The 15,590-nt window shown below is 34.8% G+C and overlaps 1 protein-coding gene across 3 annotated transcripts in view; it reads left to right on the top strand.

Moving 5' to 3' along the window:
• LOC101891599 (uncharacterized) overlaps positions 1 to 4,758 on the top strand; it is a 53,923-nt gene extending 49,165 nt beyond the window's left edge. For all 3 annotated transcript variants that reach the window (XM_059121441.1, XM_059121440.1, XM_059121439.1), the window contains one exon: positions 3,463 to 4,758. In XM_059121441.1, coding sequence (XP_058977424.1) covers positions 3,463 to 3,611 — 149 coding nt within the window. In that variant the 3' untranslated portion in view covers positions 3,612 to 4,758. The remainder of the gene's footprint in view (positions 1 to 3,462) is intronic.
• Positions 4,759 to 15,590: the final 10,832 nt, after the last annotated feature.

The following is a 15,590-nucleotide window of genomic DNA, read 5'->3' as shown; positions in this document are numbered from 1 at the left end:
CCGGCTGTGGAAATCACTCTAGCTTCCGAACGAAATGAAGTAAGTTGATAAACATTTACTCAAATGTGTATTATGTCTGCAGGACTTTTGGTATTGAAAATGGTCATGTCTTCGTACAGCCCCCATACAACGGTACCCACCCCCCCCCCCCCCATAATCGGTATTTTGATGATTTTAGCGACATTACATACCAGAGTTATTTCAAATTTGGTGCTTGAAGTTCGTAACGAATACTACAGCCTATGACAGAAGATTGTGTGTGCAGGTCCAAGTTTTATAACCCCCATGGTACCTTTAAAAGGGTTTTTAACGGATTTTATTTATTTATTTTTTTTTTTTTGAAAAATTGCCAAATTTGTACCAAATGGTGAAGGGTATACAAATTTCGGCCCGGCCGAACTTACAGCTTCTTTACTTGTTTTTCTTTTTTAAATTTCTTTGAATGAAAATGAAAAAATTTCGCAAATATCATTAAATTTTAAAATAAGTTTAGATTTGTTCGAATTGATCAACTTTGGCACGAATAATGACCTTCAAACGGCCAATGAACGCGTCACAGGCTGCCCAAATGTTGCTCTGCGGTATTTTGGCCCATTCCCGGCGAAGCGCTTGCTTGAGGTGATCGACACTTTGATATTTTTTAGTGCTGACCTTGCTTTCCAAAATAATCCAGACACAACATCCCACGATATGTATCCGGTGATTTTAATGGCCATTGTGCGCTGGAAATGAAGCGAGGAACCTCTATTTTTGGGTGGCGCTTGCTCTGGAATGCCTGTTGGAATGTTCCAGGTCTGGGGCCAAAATGTTTTAGTGCCTAAGGCTATAATACACCCTTCAGGATATTTTCGATATAATATTCGGCATTTATTCTGATGTCACGGTCGATTAAAACGAGCGAAGAGCGATTCTCGGCTGTTATGGCGGTTCACACCATCGCCATGGCCGGTGCTTGAGTTCTGGAGGCCAACCGAAGGTGCACTGCATTTTCAGCTGACCTCTTTGGCAAGTAAACGCGATCATTTTGTTTGTTTACAAACTGCTGGACAGCGAATGTTTTTCTCATCGGAGAAATCCAAATTCGGCAGATCACAACTTTCGGCCAAGCGAAGCAACTCTTTAGCTTTTGAGTCTATTTTCTTTCTGTTGCGGTGTAAGTTCTTGCACTTTTTGCACATTTTTCAATATTTTCCGAATGGAATATTGCGATATATTCAGCTCACGAGCCATTTTTCAACCACTGCGACGCGGGTTTCGATCAAGTCGTTTCTTTACTTTTCGAACCATTTCTGCTGATGTTGCTGTTTTCTCTCGTCCACTTCCTTGACGTCGAGCTACGCTACCAGTATCACGGTAACGAGCGATGGTACGAGACACAGAAAATTTATTCACATTTAAATGCTGGAGGGCTCTAACGGTAGCCACTTGTGGTTTTCCAGCCAAATATAAAGAAATCGCACTATCACGCTTGAATTCCATAACGAATAACTTTTTGTCTGGAAAATTCCCACCAAAATGCTTTTATACGCTTAAAAACAATATAATTAGTCATTGGAATAACTTTAACAGCTATCGGACGAGGGGCTTAGAAATTACAGAAATCTGAAGTTGGTAGCAGTTTTTTCATCTTATGTATATTTTTTATATATTATTTTTTTGAAAATCTTGAAATTTTGTTGGGAGGTACCGGAAGAAGTGGACCGATATTGCCCTTCTTCGAACTCAAGGTAAGTTTCATAATGATATTACGATGTACCAAGTTTGGATCAAATCGGATACTTCCTTCGAGAGTTATCGTGCGCACCAGCCAGCCAGACAGACGGACGGACGGACGGACATCGGTAGATCGACTCCAAATGTCCTGTAACGGATTTGGTCCAAAGAGACCTAGGGTCTAAAACTGTTATTTCGATGTGGCACGTTTTGACCGTATCAAATGATATATACCCTCTCTAGCCCTATGGCTGAGGGTATAATTAATATGCTGTCCTGAATTTTGTTTGTGAGAGAGGAGATTAGGTGTATGTGAGTGTATGCGGCTTCTTGGGGGCCTTTAAAATTTTTTATTATATTTGAACTAAAAGGTCATGAATGGAAGGTCATTGTGTGGTAGTGATAAACATCAAGCTTGTTTGTTTTAAGTTTTTATAGCCTGGACCAAATAGTGGTAAGGGTATTATGTTTTTGTGCATTTGTTTGTAACCTGAGGAAGGAAGCGAGGTAGACCCTTAGTTACTTTTGAGGATATCCATACTCACCATGTACTCACTTTCTGAGTCGATTTATGCATGTCAGTCCGTCTATCCGTCTGTCTATGTATTTTTGTGAACAAAATGCAGGTCGCATTTCTTATCCGATTGAGATGAAGCTTTCCAAACAGTATTTGTTTGGTCCAATTTTTCTTTGACCCTATTGAAATTGGTGAGAATCGGTTCAGATTTAGATATAGCTCCCATATATATCTTCAACCGATTTCGTATTAATTGTCCACCAAATGGCTAATTTCAGTCCAAATGACCTGAATTTTGGTACATATAACCGAATTAAGTCTAGAAGCAAGTACATCAAATTTTCTGAAAATCGGTTCAGATATAGCTATTGCTCCCATATGTATGTTTCATTCGATTTGGGGTTTTAATGTGTAATATGGATTCGACAACAATGATATTTGGTGCCAGATATCTTATAGAGTTCGGAAATACCTTTGCCAAATTTTATCGAAATCGGCTAAGATTTGGATCTAGCTGCAATATATATCCTTTCTCCGATTTCAGGTTTATTGTGCAAATAATGACTAATATCTGCCTAATTGGTTAAATTTCGGGGCGTACGATTCCATTTGGTGGAATTCCGCTCCGAGTTGTATTTTTTCAATATAATCCTTCTTGAAGTGCTATCATGCACTCTATAGCAATGTTATTGGGTGTAAAAATGTCTCCGTAAAATTTAGGGAAAATCGATTCAGAATTTGATATGCCTGCCATATTTTAGTTCGCTCTGAAACGAAACAGTAACTGCTCTAAAACCAAATGGTGATAGGTAGTATGATCTACTTCAAATAAATTATTTTTGTTTCGGGAGCTCTACTAAATATGCATAGTTGTGTAGGATATCATGTAGTGGGCCCCGCCCGACTTTTCCTTACTGGTTTTAAAATAAATTTTTAGTTTCATTACAACCACCCATTGAAGAAAGACATTTTATGTCTTTAACCAAAAGGATCCCAGTTTAGCAAAAGTAAATGGTCCTTAAATATCCTATTCCCCGTGAGTATATGACATTGAATAAAAACTCTCTCTCTCTCTCTTTAAGCTTAATATTTTTCCATTTTTAATCCATCTTCACCATATCATGAGCATATATCCAATTCTAAGCCAGAAAATTTCTTCAACTCATAACCCAAAAAAAAAAAAATCCAACAACTAATTTCTTCTTTTTATTCATTTTCTCAATTTTCTTTAGGCCGCTCATATGTTGGCATCAATGAGGAGATTATGTGGGTTAGCATTGGCATGGGCATAACCATTGCCCTATTGATCACCATTGCCCTGTGCTACATTGCACGCGAAAAATGTCAAAAGCGTCAACGAGAATATTATGTGTCAGCATAGCTGGCTTTAAAATGTCAATCCGATTTGGCGACCAAGAGTATCACCGCAACACCCGCCACAACAACAACAACAACGACGAAGTTGACGAAGTCACAACCAGCTGCAGAGGAGGACAGCTGTGGCGACACAACTGCCGTCAGCACAAAGAAAGCCAAAAAATTCTCATTCAAAGTCAATAAGGGAAAGCGTGATTATGAAAGCAGAAGGACCACCGCCACCACCACCACCGACATTTCCAAACCCCCCACCACGGCCATCATCAATCATGGCACTCAAACAACGACCAGTTTTAGTAATCGACCAGCATACGACAGCAATCGCCAGCAATGTCAGCAGCAACATGCTCCACCGGCTACTCATCATCTTCATCAACATCCGAATATAAATGTTAGATATTTAAATGAACTCAATTCGCTGTCATCTGCAGGAGGAGCAACAGCGTCATCATCAACATTGCGATTGCCATTAAATCTGGTGCCGTTGGTGGCGGCATCACCTCCACGTCCCCAATTTCATTCTTACCTACATCAAATGCAGCAGCAGCTGCCGCAGCAACAGCATCATCATCAACATCCCCAGTACCAATACTATGCATATGACATTAGACCTTCCGGCAATGACCTACTACTGGTCTCCAATGAACAAGACCAGCAGCAGGAGGATGAACACTTGTACATAGAATACGACAACAACAGCCATAACAATGGAATAAGTTTTGCCAGTTTTAATATGGGCTCATGGTGTACACGTTCCTGGGGTTAAAACGCCCAAGTCGTCGTCGGAGGTGGAGGGGTGTTGAAGCAGCAAATTGGAAATTCACTTGACTTCATTTAAGAGGTTAAATGAAAACGATTTTATAATTTCTATGACAGAGTTTGTGTTATAAGGAGCGGGTGCGTGTGTGTATGACCAAGTGCTGATATGATGAATGGATATCAGCAGCATTGTAATCAAGACCACCTTGTAATTAGAGGAGGAACAATATTACCAGAGATAGTATTATAAGCAATAGAAATTGTATTTTTATGTAATTTTTTTGCGGATTTAGCGTAACGTTCTTAAAAATAAGTTCATTTTTGTTTCCTAAAATCAATGATTTTTTTTTAAATATTTTACAAATATAACGATTTTGTTGGATGAAATTCGATATTGAATAACTTTGAGTATAATTGATATTGATTTAAGAGTAACTGTAAGGTATCCTCGATCGAATTTTAAACTTTCCTTATTCAAATTTCTAACGATTTGTTCATGGCAAAATAATAGTAGTTTACTCATTTCCTAAATTGAATATGGCGACTTTTTTCTGAGGTACTCGACCTTGTCTCTCACGATAACTCTCGAAGGAAGTATCCGATTTGATCCAAACTTGATGCATCGTAATATTTGATCGAGTTCGGACATAGACAATATCAGTCCATTGCTTCTGGTTCCTTCCCCAAAAATTCGAAATTTTCAAAAACTATTTTGCTCCAACTTTGCAAATCCTAATATTTGCGTCAGTTCTAGGACAGGCGCCAAAATGGACAATCTCGGTCTACTCCATCAAGTACCTCCCCCACAAATGGTCAAAATTATGAATAATTGTCTTCAAATTTCACACATCCAAATATTTTTATTAACACAGGGTCTGGTGTAAGGATGGAATATATCGGTCCACTCCTTCTGGTACCTCCCCCACAAAAGATCGAAACTTTCAAAAGATACATTTTCTGCACAAAAAAGAGAAAAGATAATCCGATTTTGCTCCAAATTTGCAAATTCTATTATTTGCGTCAGTTCTAGGACAGGTGCGAAAATGGACAATCTCGGTCTACTCCATCAAGTACCTCCCCCACATATGGTCAAAATTATGAAGAATTACAACTCTCATATAATGTTATGTAAGATTCCGATTGTCTTCAAATTTCACACATACAAATATTTTTATTAACACAAGGTCTGGTGTAAGGATGGAATACATCGGTCCACTCCTTCTGGTACCTCCCCCACAAAAGATCGAAACTTTCAAAAGATACATTTTCTGCACAAAAAAGAGAAAAGATAATCCGATTTTGCTCCAAATTTGCAAATTCTATTATTTGCGTCAGTTTTAGGACAGGTGCGAAAATGGACAATCTCGGTCTACTCCATCAAGAACCTCCTCCACATATGGTCAAAATTATGAATAATTACAACTCCTATAAAATGTTATGTGAGATTCCGATTGTCTTCAAATTTCACACATCCAAATATTTTTATTAACTCAAGATCTGGTGTGAAGATGGAATATATCGGTCTACTCCTTCTGGTACCTCCCCCACAAAAGATCGAAACTTTCAAAAGATACATTTTCTGCACAAAAAAGAGAAAAGATAATACAATTTTGCTCCAAATTTGCAAATTCTATTATTTGCGTCAGTTCTAGGACAGGTGCGAAAATGGACAATCTCGGTCTACTCCATCAAGTACCTCCCCCACATATGGTCAAAATAATGAATAATTACAACTCTTATAAAATGTTATGTGAGATTCCGATTGTCTTCAAATTCCACATATCCCAATAATTTTATGAACCCAAGGTCTGGTACCTCCCCCACAAAAGGTCGAATTTATAAAATATATATTTTATGCACAGAAAGAGAAGCTATTATCCGATTTTGCTCCAACTTTGCAAATCATAATATTTGCCTCACTTCTCGGTCAGGTGCAAAAATGGATAATATCGGTCCACTCCATCAAGTGCTCCCCCCACAAAGGTTTAAAAATTTGAATAATTATAACTCTTATAAAATGTGATGTAAGAATCGGATTGTCTTAAAATTTCCTATATCCCAATAATTTTATAAACTCAAGATCTGGCGCTGAGATGGAATATATCAGTCCACTCCTTCTGGCATCTCCCCCACAAATGGTCGAAATTTTAAATATCCGTTAAGCTCATAAAACACGGAATTAACATCCGATTCCATTCAGACTTGGCACATCTTAATGCTTCCGTCAACACAAGATCTTTTATAAAGATGGTAAAGATCGGACCACTCCTTCTAGTACCTCCCCCACAAAAGGTCAAAGTTTTGAATAACCGAAACGATCATAAAATTCGAAATAAGCATCCGTTTCTCTTTATATTACACACGTCCCATTACTTCTACTAATTCAAGGTTTGGTGTGAAGATGATATATATCAATCCACTTCTTTTGCTACCTCTCCGATAAAGGGTCAAAATTTTGAATATCCATGAAGCTCATGAAACGAGAAATTAATATCCGATTCCATTCAGACTTGGCACATTTCAATATTTTCATAAACACAAGATCTGTTATAAAGATGATAAAGATTCAAGATTTTGAAAATCAGAACGTTCAAAGAAATCGAAATAAGCATTCAAATCTCTTCAAATTTCACTCATACAAACATTTTTGTTAACACAAGATCTGTTGTGAAGATGATATATATCTGCGAACCCCTTCCTGTACCTCACCCACAAAGGGACAACATTTTACATTTTTTATTTGTCATAACTTGCGAAACAAGTCACCGATTCTTTACAATTTGCAATATCTAAACATTTCTCTCAACCAGAAACCTGGGATGAATACGGAATTCATAATTTCGCACAAGGGTGGATATAAATGTCCGATTTTCTTCTTCTTTAGATGAAGTAAAAAACGGATTACTTCGGTCGACTATAACTGGTACCTCCCGCACATTTTGACATTTTCTAAAAATTGTCACATATCTCATAAAAGGTGAGGGGATTAACTAATATAGCCCTAACCTGGTATGTTGCAATATTTATTTTATATACATTTAGGTCCAATACGAAATGGACAATATTGGCCCATTCTTTCGAAACCTACGTTGTAGATTTCAATAATCGTAAGAGTAGTCAAAATATATTTAAAAAATTGAACATTGGCTGAGGGTATAAATCTGTCGATAAAAGCGATTGCTACCTTTTTATACCTTTCACCATATGGAAGGTATATTAACTTTGTCATTCCGTTTGTAATTATGAAGCAACACGTCTTCGTATAGATCCCATATAAGGGGTATCATTTGAGAGGTATTTTGCTAGGGTTTTTATACCCTACACCACGAGGTGGTCAGGGTATTATGTCTTTGTGCATTTGTTTGTAACAGGCAAAAGGAAACGAGATAGACCCATAGTTCTTTTTGATGATCTGCATAGAATCACATTCTGAGCCTGTCCGTCTGTCCATGTATTTTTGTGAAAAAAAATGCAGGTCGCATTTATTATCCGATTGAGATGAAATTTTGCACAGATCATTTGTTTGGCCCAAGGACGAACCCTATTGAAATTGGAAATAATCGGTCAAAATTTAGATATAGCTTCCATATATATCTCCGTGCGATTTGCCATTTATTGTGCACCAAACGTGTAATATCAGCCCGAATAGTATGGAATTTTGCACATGCAACCAAATTAGGCCTAAAAATAAGCATGCCAAATTTGATGGAAATCGGTTCAGATATAGCTATAGCTTCCATATATATTGTTCATCCGATTTGTTATTTTTGTCCTCCGCAGCCGTAATATGCACTCTGTAACAACAATATTTGGGGAAATATATCAAATGCAGCTCAGAAATACCTTTGCTAAATTTTATCGAGATCGGTTCATATTTGGATATAGCTCCCATATAAAACTTCGACCGATTTACGTTTTATTGTGCACCAAACGTCTAATATTTGTCCAAATGGGATGGAATTTGGCACTTATGACCGAATTGAGTCTAGAAGCTAGTATGTCAAATTTGGAAGATCGGTTCAGATATAGCTATAGCTCCCATATATACTGTTCATTCGATTTGTTATATTAGTTACCCACAGCCGTAATATGCACTCCGTAACAACGATATTCAGGGAAATATATCAAATAAAGCTTAGAAATATCTTTGCCAAATTTTATCGAGATCGGTTCAGATTTGGATATAGCTCCCATATATATCTTTATCCGATTTCAATTTAATTGTGCACCAAATGGGCAAGGCAAGTACGAATATAAAACATACAAATGCTTCGGCATATTTAGTCCTTTGAACTTTAAATTATAATTATAATCATAGCGTGTATGATTGAATTCTCCCATAAAAACTTTTAATTGTTATGTGGAGCTTTAATAAATTCGCAAAGTAATGTAGGGTATCATAAAGTCGACCCCGTCCGACTTTAAGTCTTTCTTTACTGGTTTTTTGTCTGGGATATTCTCCCAAGAAGTTATTTTTTTTTTAAATAACTTCTATGACAAAAATAAAAACTTTGTTTACCCAAGTGACGAGATCGTAAGCTCAATAGAAGAGGAACCACAGAATTACATAAGACCCCTGGTGAACATTACCATCGTTTTGTACTAATAAACAAACATTGTTTTTATAAAAACAACAATAAATAATGTAAATTAAATCATGGTAGATGCATTAAAGCTTGGGAACATTGATATGACAAATTTTTTAAAATGTTTGTTTCAAACATAGGTCGATTTTTATAAGTGTTCTTATACGACACAAATCGGAGGTTGTTATAATATGCAATTTTAACAATTTTTACAAAATTTATTAATTTTTAATTTAACATTTTTAATTTCCAAAATCGGTTTGACAGTTCACTGTCCCAGCAGCTGTGTCGATCATGTTTCGCAATTGTTTTTCTCCTACGCCACTGCAGATATAAAAAACAATATTTGCAGAGATTTTTTCATTGGCATACTTAAGCGACATCGAAATTGGTTACATTTCACACTTATCACAGCACTTGTATGTGACATGTGGGTACACATGTTTTTTTAAGTATCCACCATTTTGCCGTTGCCAAGAACATTGGTTTCAATATTCTGCATATGTAATGCATTTTTAATGTAAATACACATACCGGCGATATTGGGCGAGGTTAATGATTTCCGGGAAAACAGGAAAATCATTGACATTGCAACAATTTTAATGATTGGTCCAGAACAAAAAGAACAATATTTACATTAAAATTTTAAAGTAGTATTAATGTGTCGGCGTGTAATAATTGTAAAAAATATAAATGTCTTTGAACCATGATTTCAGGGTCGTACCGCAAATGGTTCTGACGTAAGGTTTTGGCAAGAAAAAAAATCTACTTAAATTGGAGGCCTTGTGAGCATTGGAATTATCTAGCGGAAATCGAACCCAAAAATAAATTAGCAAGGAAAGGTCAAAAGTTGGGCGTGTGAAAATCACTCTAGCTTCCGAACGAAATGAAGTAGGTTGAGAAAATTTTACTCATATGTATATTATGTCTGCAGGACTTTTGGTATTGAAAATGAGCCTTGTAGGTCCACGATTTGGTATAGCCCCCATATAATGGTACCTCTCGCTGTTCGTTATTTTGATGATTTTAACGACATTTTTCACCGGAACTGTTTCATATTTCGTATTTGCAATTCGTACCAGGTTCTACGGCCTATGACAGAAAATTGTCCGTGCAGGTCTTGGTCTTTGTAGAGCCCCACATAACGGAACCTCCCGATATTCGGTATTAAGATGATTTTAGCGACATTATTCACTAGAAATGTTTCAAATTTGGTATTTGAAGTTCGTAACGGATACTGCAGCCTATGACAGAAAATTGTCCGTGCAGGTCTTAGTCTTTGTACAGCCCTATATAACGGAACCTCCCGATATTCGGTATTAAGATGATTTTAGCGACATTATTCACTAGAAATGTTTCAAATTTGGTATTTGAAGTTCGTAATGGATACTACAGCCTAAGACAGAAGATTGTCTTTGTAGGTTAACGGTTTGGTATAGCCCCCATATAATGGCACCTCCAGATTTTCGGTATTTCGATGATTTAAGCGACATTATTAACCGGAATTATTTCAAATTTGGTATTTGAAGTTCGTAACGAATACTGCAGCCTATGACAGAAAATTGTCTGTGCAGGTCGACGTCTTTGTATTTCCCCCTTATAACGGCACTTCCAGATATTCGGTATTTTGATGATTTAAGCGACATTATTCACCGGAATTGTTTCAAATTTGGCATTTGAAGTTCGTAATGCATGATACAGCCTAAGACAGAAGATTGTCTGTGCAGGTTCACGGTTTGGCATATCCCCCATATAATGGTACCTCCCTATTTTCGGTATTTTGGCGATTTAAGCAACATTACTCACCGGAAACATTTCAAATTTGGTATTCGAAGTTCGCAATGGATAGTACACCCTTGTACAGAAAATTGTCTGTGCAGGTCCACGTCTTCGTGTAGCACCCATAAAACGGCTCCTCCCGATATTCGGTGTTTTGATGATTTTAGCGAAATTATTCATCGGAATTGTTTCGAAATTGATATTTGAAGTTCGTAAGGGATCTGTGCATATCCAGGTCTTCGTATAAGCCCCATATTCCGATATTCAGTATTTTGATGATTTTAGCAACATTATTCAGCTATTTTTTTCAAGTTCGCATTTGAATATTGTAATGGCTTATGACAAAAGTTTACGTCGTCGTATAATACCCTATTTTTGAGATTTTAATAGAATTTTTAAGGGATTTTAGTTTTTTGAAAAATGCCAAATTCATTCCAAATGGTGGAAGGTATTTGTATTAGCTTTTTTACTTGTTTTCTTTTTTTATATATTTTATAATAACTTCTATGACGTCTTGAACGACGTACACGCATGACAAACTAGCAACTGTCAATTCCATTGGGTATACGTCAAATCTCATAAACCTAGTGGCTTTTACTTGACGTATACGCAGGGTAATTGACAGCTGAAATCCACTCGATTTAATGAATCTAAATGTACTTTAAGAGTCAACTTCATTTGATGTATACGCAATGGAATTGAAATCCACTCGATTTAGTAAGTAAACGTACTTAAGGTTTTCCTATTCAATTTGTTTTAATTTCAATCTAAATCAATATAAAAAACCCATACGATATTCATTCAACTATCTGGAAGACTAACAAAAAAAATATGATAAATAAATTGTTTTACGTAAATAAATAAGAATTTGAAAATACAAAAAACACCCAAAATTTACCACTGAATGCAAAACAAACAAAAATTAGTAATTAGCAATACCATTTATAATTGTTGTTATATTCGCAAATAAATGTGAATGGAAATTTGAACCAAATAATTACAAATTTAAAGATTGTGTAAACACATCGAATGCTTGGCATTATCAAAACCAAAAAAAAAATTAACCAAATATGCCATCATAGACTACAAAACAAAATGTTTAGTACCAAAAGTAAATTTACAAAACAAAAGTAGATGTGATTATTGACAAACAAAATCTGTATTTAATTAATTTAAAATTAAAAAAAATTGTAAGTGTATTTTGGATATAAAATAAACATAAATAAAATATATATATAAATTTAATATTTGCACATTCTTGAAAACAATTATATATGACATATTTTAATTATATATACACAAATATATATATATATATATATATATATATATATATATATATTTATAAAATATAATTACGAAGTTCTCTCTTCTATGTGGAACTGTTTTTTTTTAATTTACAAACTTGTTGGGTATTTAACTGTTTTTGGTAATTTTTATTAATTATATAAATTAAATAAATGTCTTAGACTGCACGGTCAATGGGGACGTAAAACCACGTTTACATACAAACATTTATGTGGGCTAAGTCTTCATCACCCGACATCTAAATTATGCGTGTTCTTCTTCTTCAAGCTAAATTATGTGTTTTATCACAGGTACAGTGTAAATAAGACCTCAGCCCTGATTATTAACAATAATAATAATAATAATAATAATAATAATAATAATAATAATAATAATAATAATAATAATAATAATAATATAATAATAATAATATATAATAATAATAATAATAATAATAATAATATAATAATAATAAAAATAATAATAATAAATATAATAATAATAATAATAATAATAATAATAATAATAATAATAATAATAATAATAATAATAATAATAATAATAATTAATAATAATAATAATAATAATATATATATAATAATAATAATAATAATAATAATAGTAATAATAGTAATAATAATAATAATAATAATAATAATAATAATAATAATATAATAATAATAATAATAATAATAATAATAATAATAATATAATAATAATAATATAATAATAATAATAATAATAATAATAATAATAATAAAATAATAATAATAATAATAATAATAATAATAATAATAATAATAATAATAATAATAATAATAATACTAATAATAATAATAATAATAATTAATAATAATAATTAATAAAAATAATAATATTATTAATAATAATAATAATAAGAAATGGGAAATAAATTTGGCAATGGAAAACATCAATGGGCAAACGTTTGGTATGTAAACTCGCTATAAGGCATTGGCATTGTCATGGTAGAAGAATACAGGTAGATGCATCAACGGTTGGGAACATTGATATGTCAACAATTTTTATACCCTCAGCCATATGGCTAGACGGTATACAGCCAAAACGTGCCTCATCGAAATAATGCTTTTAGACCTTAGGTATCTTTAGCCAAGTTCGTTTCAGGACATTTTGAGTTGATCTAGTAATTTCCGTTCGTTCGGTCTGATGCGATAGCTCTCGAAGGAAGTATCCAATTTGATCGAAACTTCGTACATCGTAATATTATTATCAAACTTAGATCGAGGATGGGCAATATCGGTCCACACCTTCTGGTACCTTCCACAAAAGAGGTCGACATTTTCAAAAAAAAAAAAAAAATCTGCACAGAAAGAGAAAGGATAATCCGATTTTTCTCCAATTTGCAAATTCTAATATTTGCATCAGTGCTGGGTCAGGTGCGAAAATGGACAATATACAGGGTAAGATAAAATAACTGCAACAAAGTCAAACGCCATAATTTTTAAATTTTTCTTAAATTTTATTGAATGAAAGCAAAAAATGTCGGGAGTAGCATCAAAGTTGACAATGAGTTTAGATTTGTTCGAATTGGTCACCTTTGGCACAAATTATGGCCTTCAAACGGCCAATGAAACCGTCACACGCTGCCCAAATGTTGCTCTGCGGTATTTTGGCCCGTTCCCGGTGAAACGCTTGCTTGAGGCGATCGATACTTTGGTATTTTTTAGTGCCAACCTTGCTTTCCAAAATACTCCAGACACAATAGTCCAACGGGTTGGTATCCGGAGATTTTGGTGGCCATTGTGCGCTGGAAATGAAGCGAAGAACCTCATTTTGTAACTATTCTTCGGTGGCGCGTGCTAAGTGCGATGCTTCTGAGTCCTGTTGGAATGTCCAAGGTCTGCGGTCAAAATGTTTTGCGTGCCCAAGGCCTCCAGAATATTTTCTCGATAATATTCGGCATTTATTCTGTTGCCACGGTCGATTAATACGAGCGGAGAGTGGCCATCGCCTGTTATGGCGGCCCACATCAACACCATGGCCGGCGCTTGATTTCTGGTGGCCAACCAAGGGTGCATATTTTCAGCTGACCTCTTTGGCAGGTAAACACGATCACTTTCTTTGTTTACAAACTGTTGGACAACGAATGTTTTCTCATTGGAGACCACCAAACCAAATTCGGCAGTTCACCACTTTCGACTAAGCGAAGTAACTCTTTAGCTCTTTTGAGTCTATTTTTTTCAGTGGCGGTGTAAGTTCTTGCACTTTTTGGAATTTCAATGGCTTTACCCCGAGCTAATTTTTCAATATTTGCCGAATGGAATATTGTGATATGTTCAGCTCACGAGCCATTTTTCGGCCACTGCGACGCGGGTTTCGTTCAAGTCGCTTCTTTACTTTTCGAACCATTTCTGCTGATGTTGCGGTTTTCTTCCGTCCACTTCCTTGACGTCGGGCTACGTTACCAGTATTACGGTAACGGGTACGAGACACAAAAGATTTATTCACATTTGAATGCTGGAGTGCTCTTACGATAGCCACTTGTGGTTTTCCAGCCAAATATAAAGAAATCACACTATCACGCTTGAATTCCATCACGAATGACTTTTTCTGGAAAATTCTCACCAAAATGCTTTTGTACGCTTGTAAACACTATAATAAAACTGTCACTGGAATAATTTTAACAGACGCCGGACGAATGGCTTAGAAATGACAGCAGTCTGAAGTTTGTTGCAGTTTTTTCATCTTGTATAAGTTTTCGTGTACGACTCCAATCGGAGGTCGTTATTATATGCATTTTTTAGACATTTTTTGCAAATTTGAATAATTTTTCATTCAAAAATGTCAATTCCAAAATTAATTGTCCCAGCAGCTGTGTCCATGCGACTACCTCTATTTTTCTACCATTGGCATGGTCAAGAAATTTTGCAATTGTTAAATGGTTCTCTTTCATTGCAACAGCATTATGACATCAAACAATTTACCTCCAGATTTGGCGTGGATTCTTATCCGATGGCAGTACCAAGATAAAACAAATTCCAACTTTATAATTCAACAAGTTTTGACATAATTTTCTAATAATGAATTACGCCCTCATTGACCTAGAACACTCATACCCTTAATCCATATGTTGCCATTAAAAGTAAATAATACAGACACACTCTCACACATTAGCAAAATATTGTAATTTAGAAATTAATAAGAAAATTTACTTTATAGATTCACCGGATATATATATGAAATGGATAACAAATTATAACAATTAAATAGAAATTAAACTAAGAATACAAAAGTTGATTTTATTCATTTACATATTTGATAAACACGTGTAATTGAACCATAAACAAACACACACACATACAAATCTAGCGAAAATTATTCATATATTCCTTAAATAAAGAACAAAAAAAATCATATGACCAAAATGTGTTTTATATTCTAATCAAAGATAGGGTAAGTGCGCCTAAGTTCGGCATGTCCCAGTAGTTCGGCATGTCCCAGTTGAATAACTAAGAATAGAATTGACCAAATAATGAAATAATTGCAAAAAACGTCAACAGTATTATCTGCTCTCTTTCTGTAAAAAAAAAAAA

The sequence above is a fragment of the Musca domestica genome, unplaced genomic scaffold, assembly GCF_030504385.1.
Source record: "Musca domestica strain aabys unplaced genomic scaffold, Musca_domestica.polishedcontigs.V.1.1 194, whole genome shotgun sequence".
NCBI classification, from domain to species: Eukaryota; Metazoa; Arthropoda; class Insecta; order Diptera; family Muscidae; genus Musca; species Musca domestica.
This window is presented reverse-complemented; position numbering and strand designations above follow the sequence as displayed.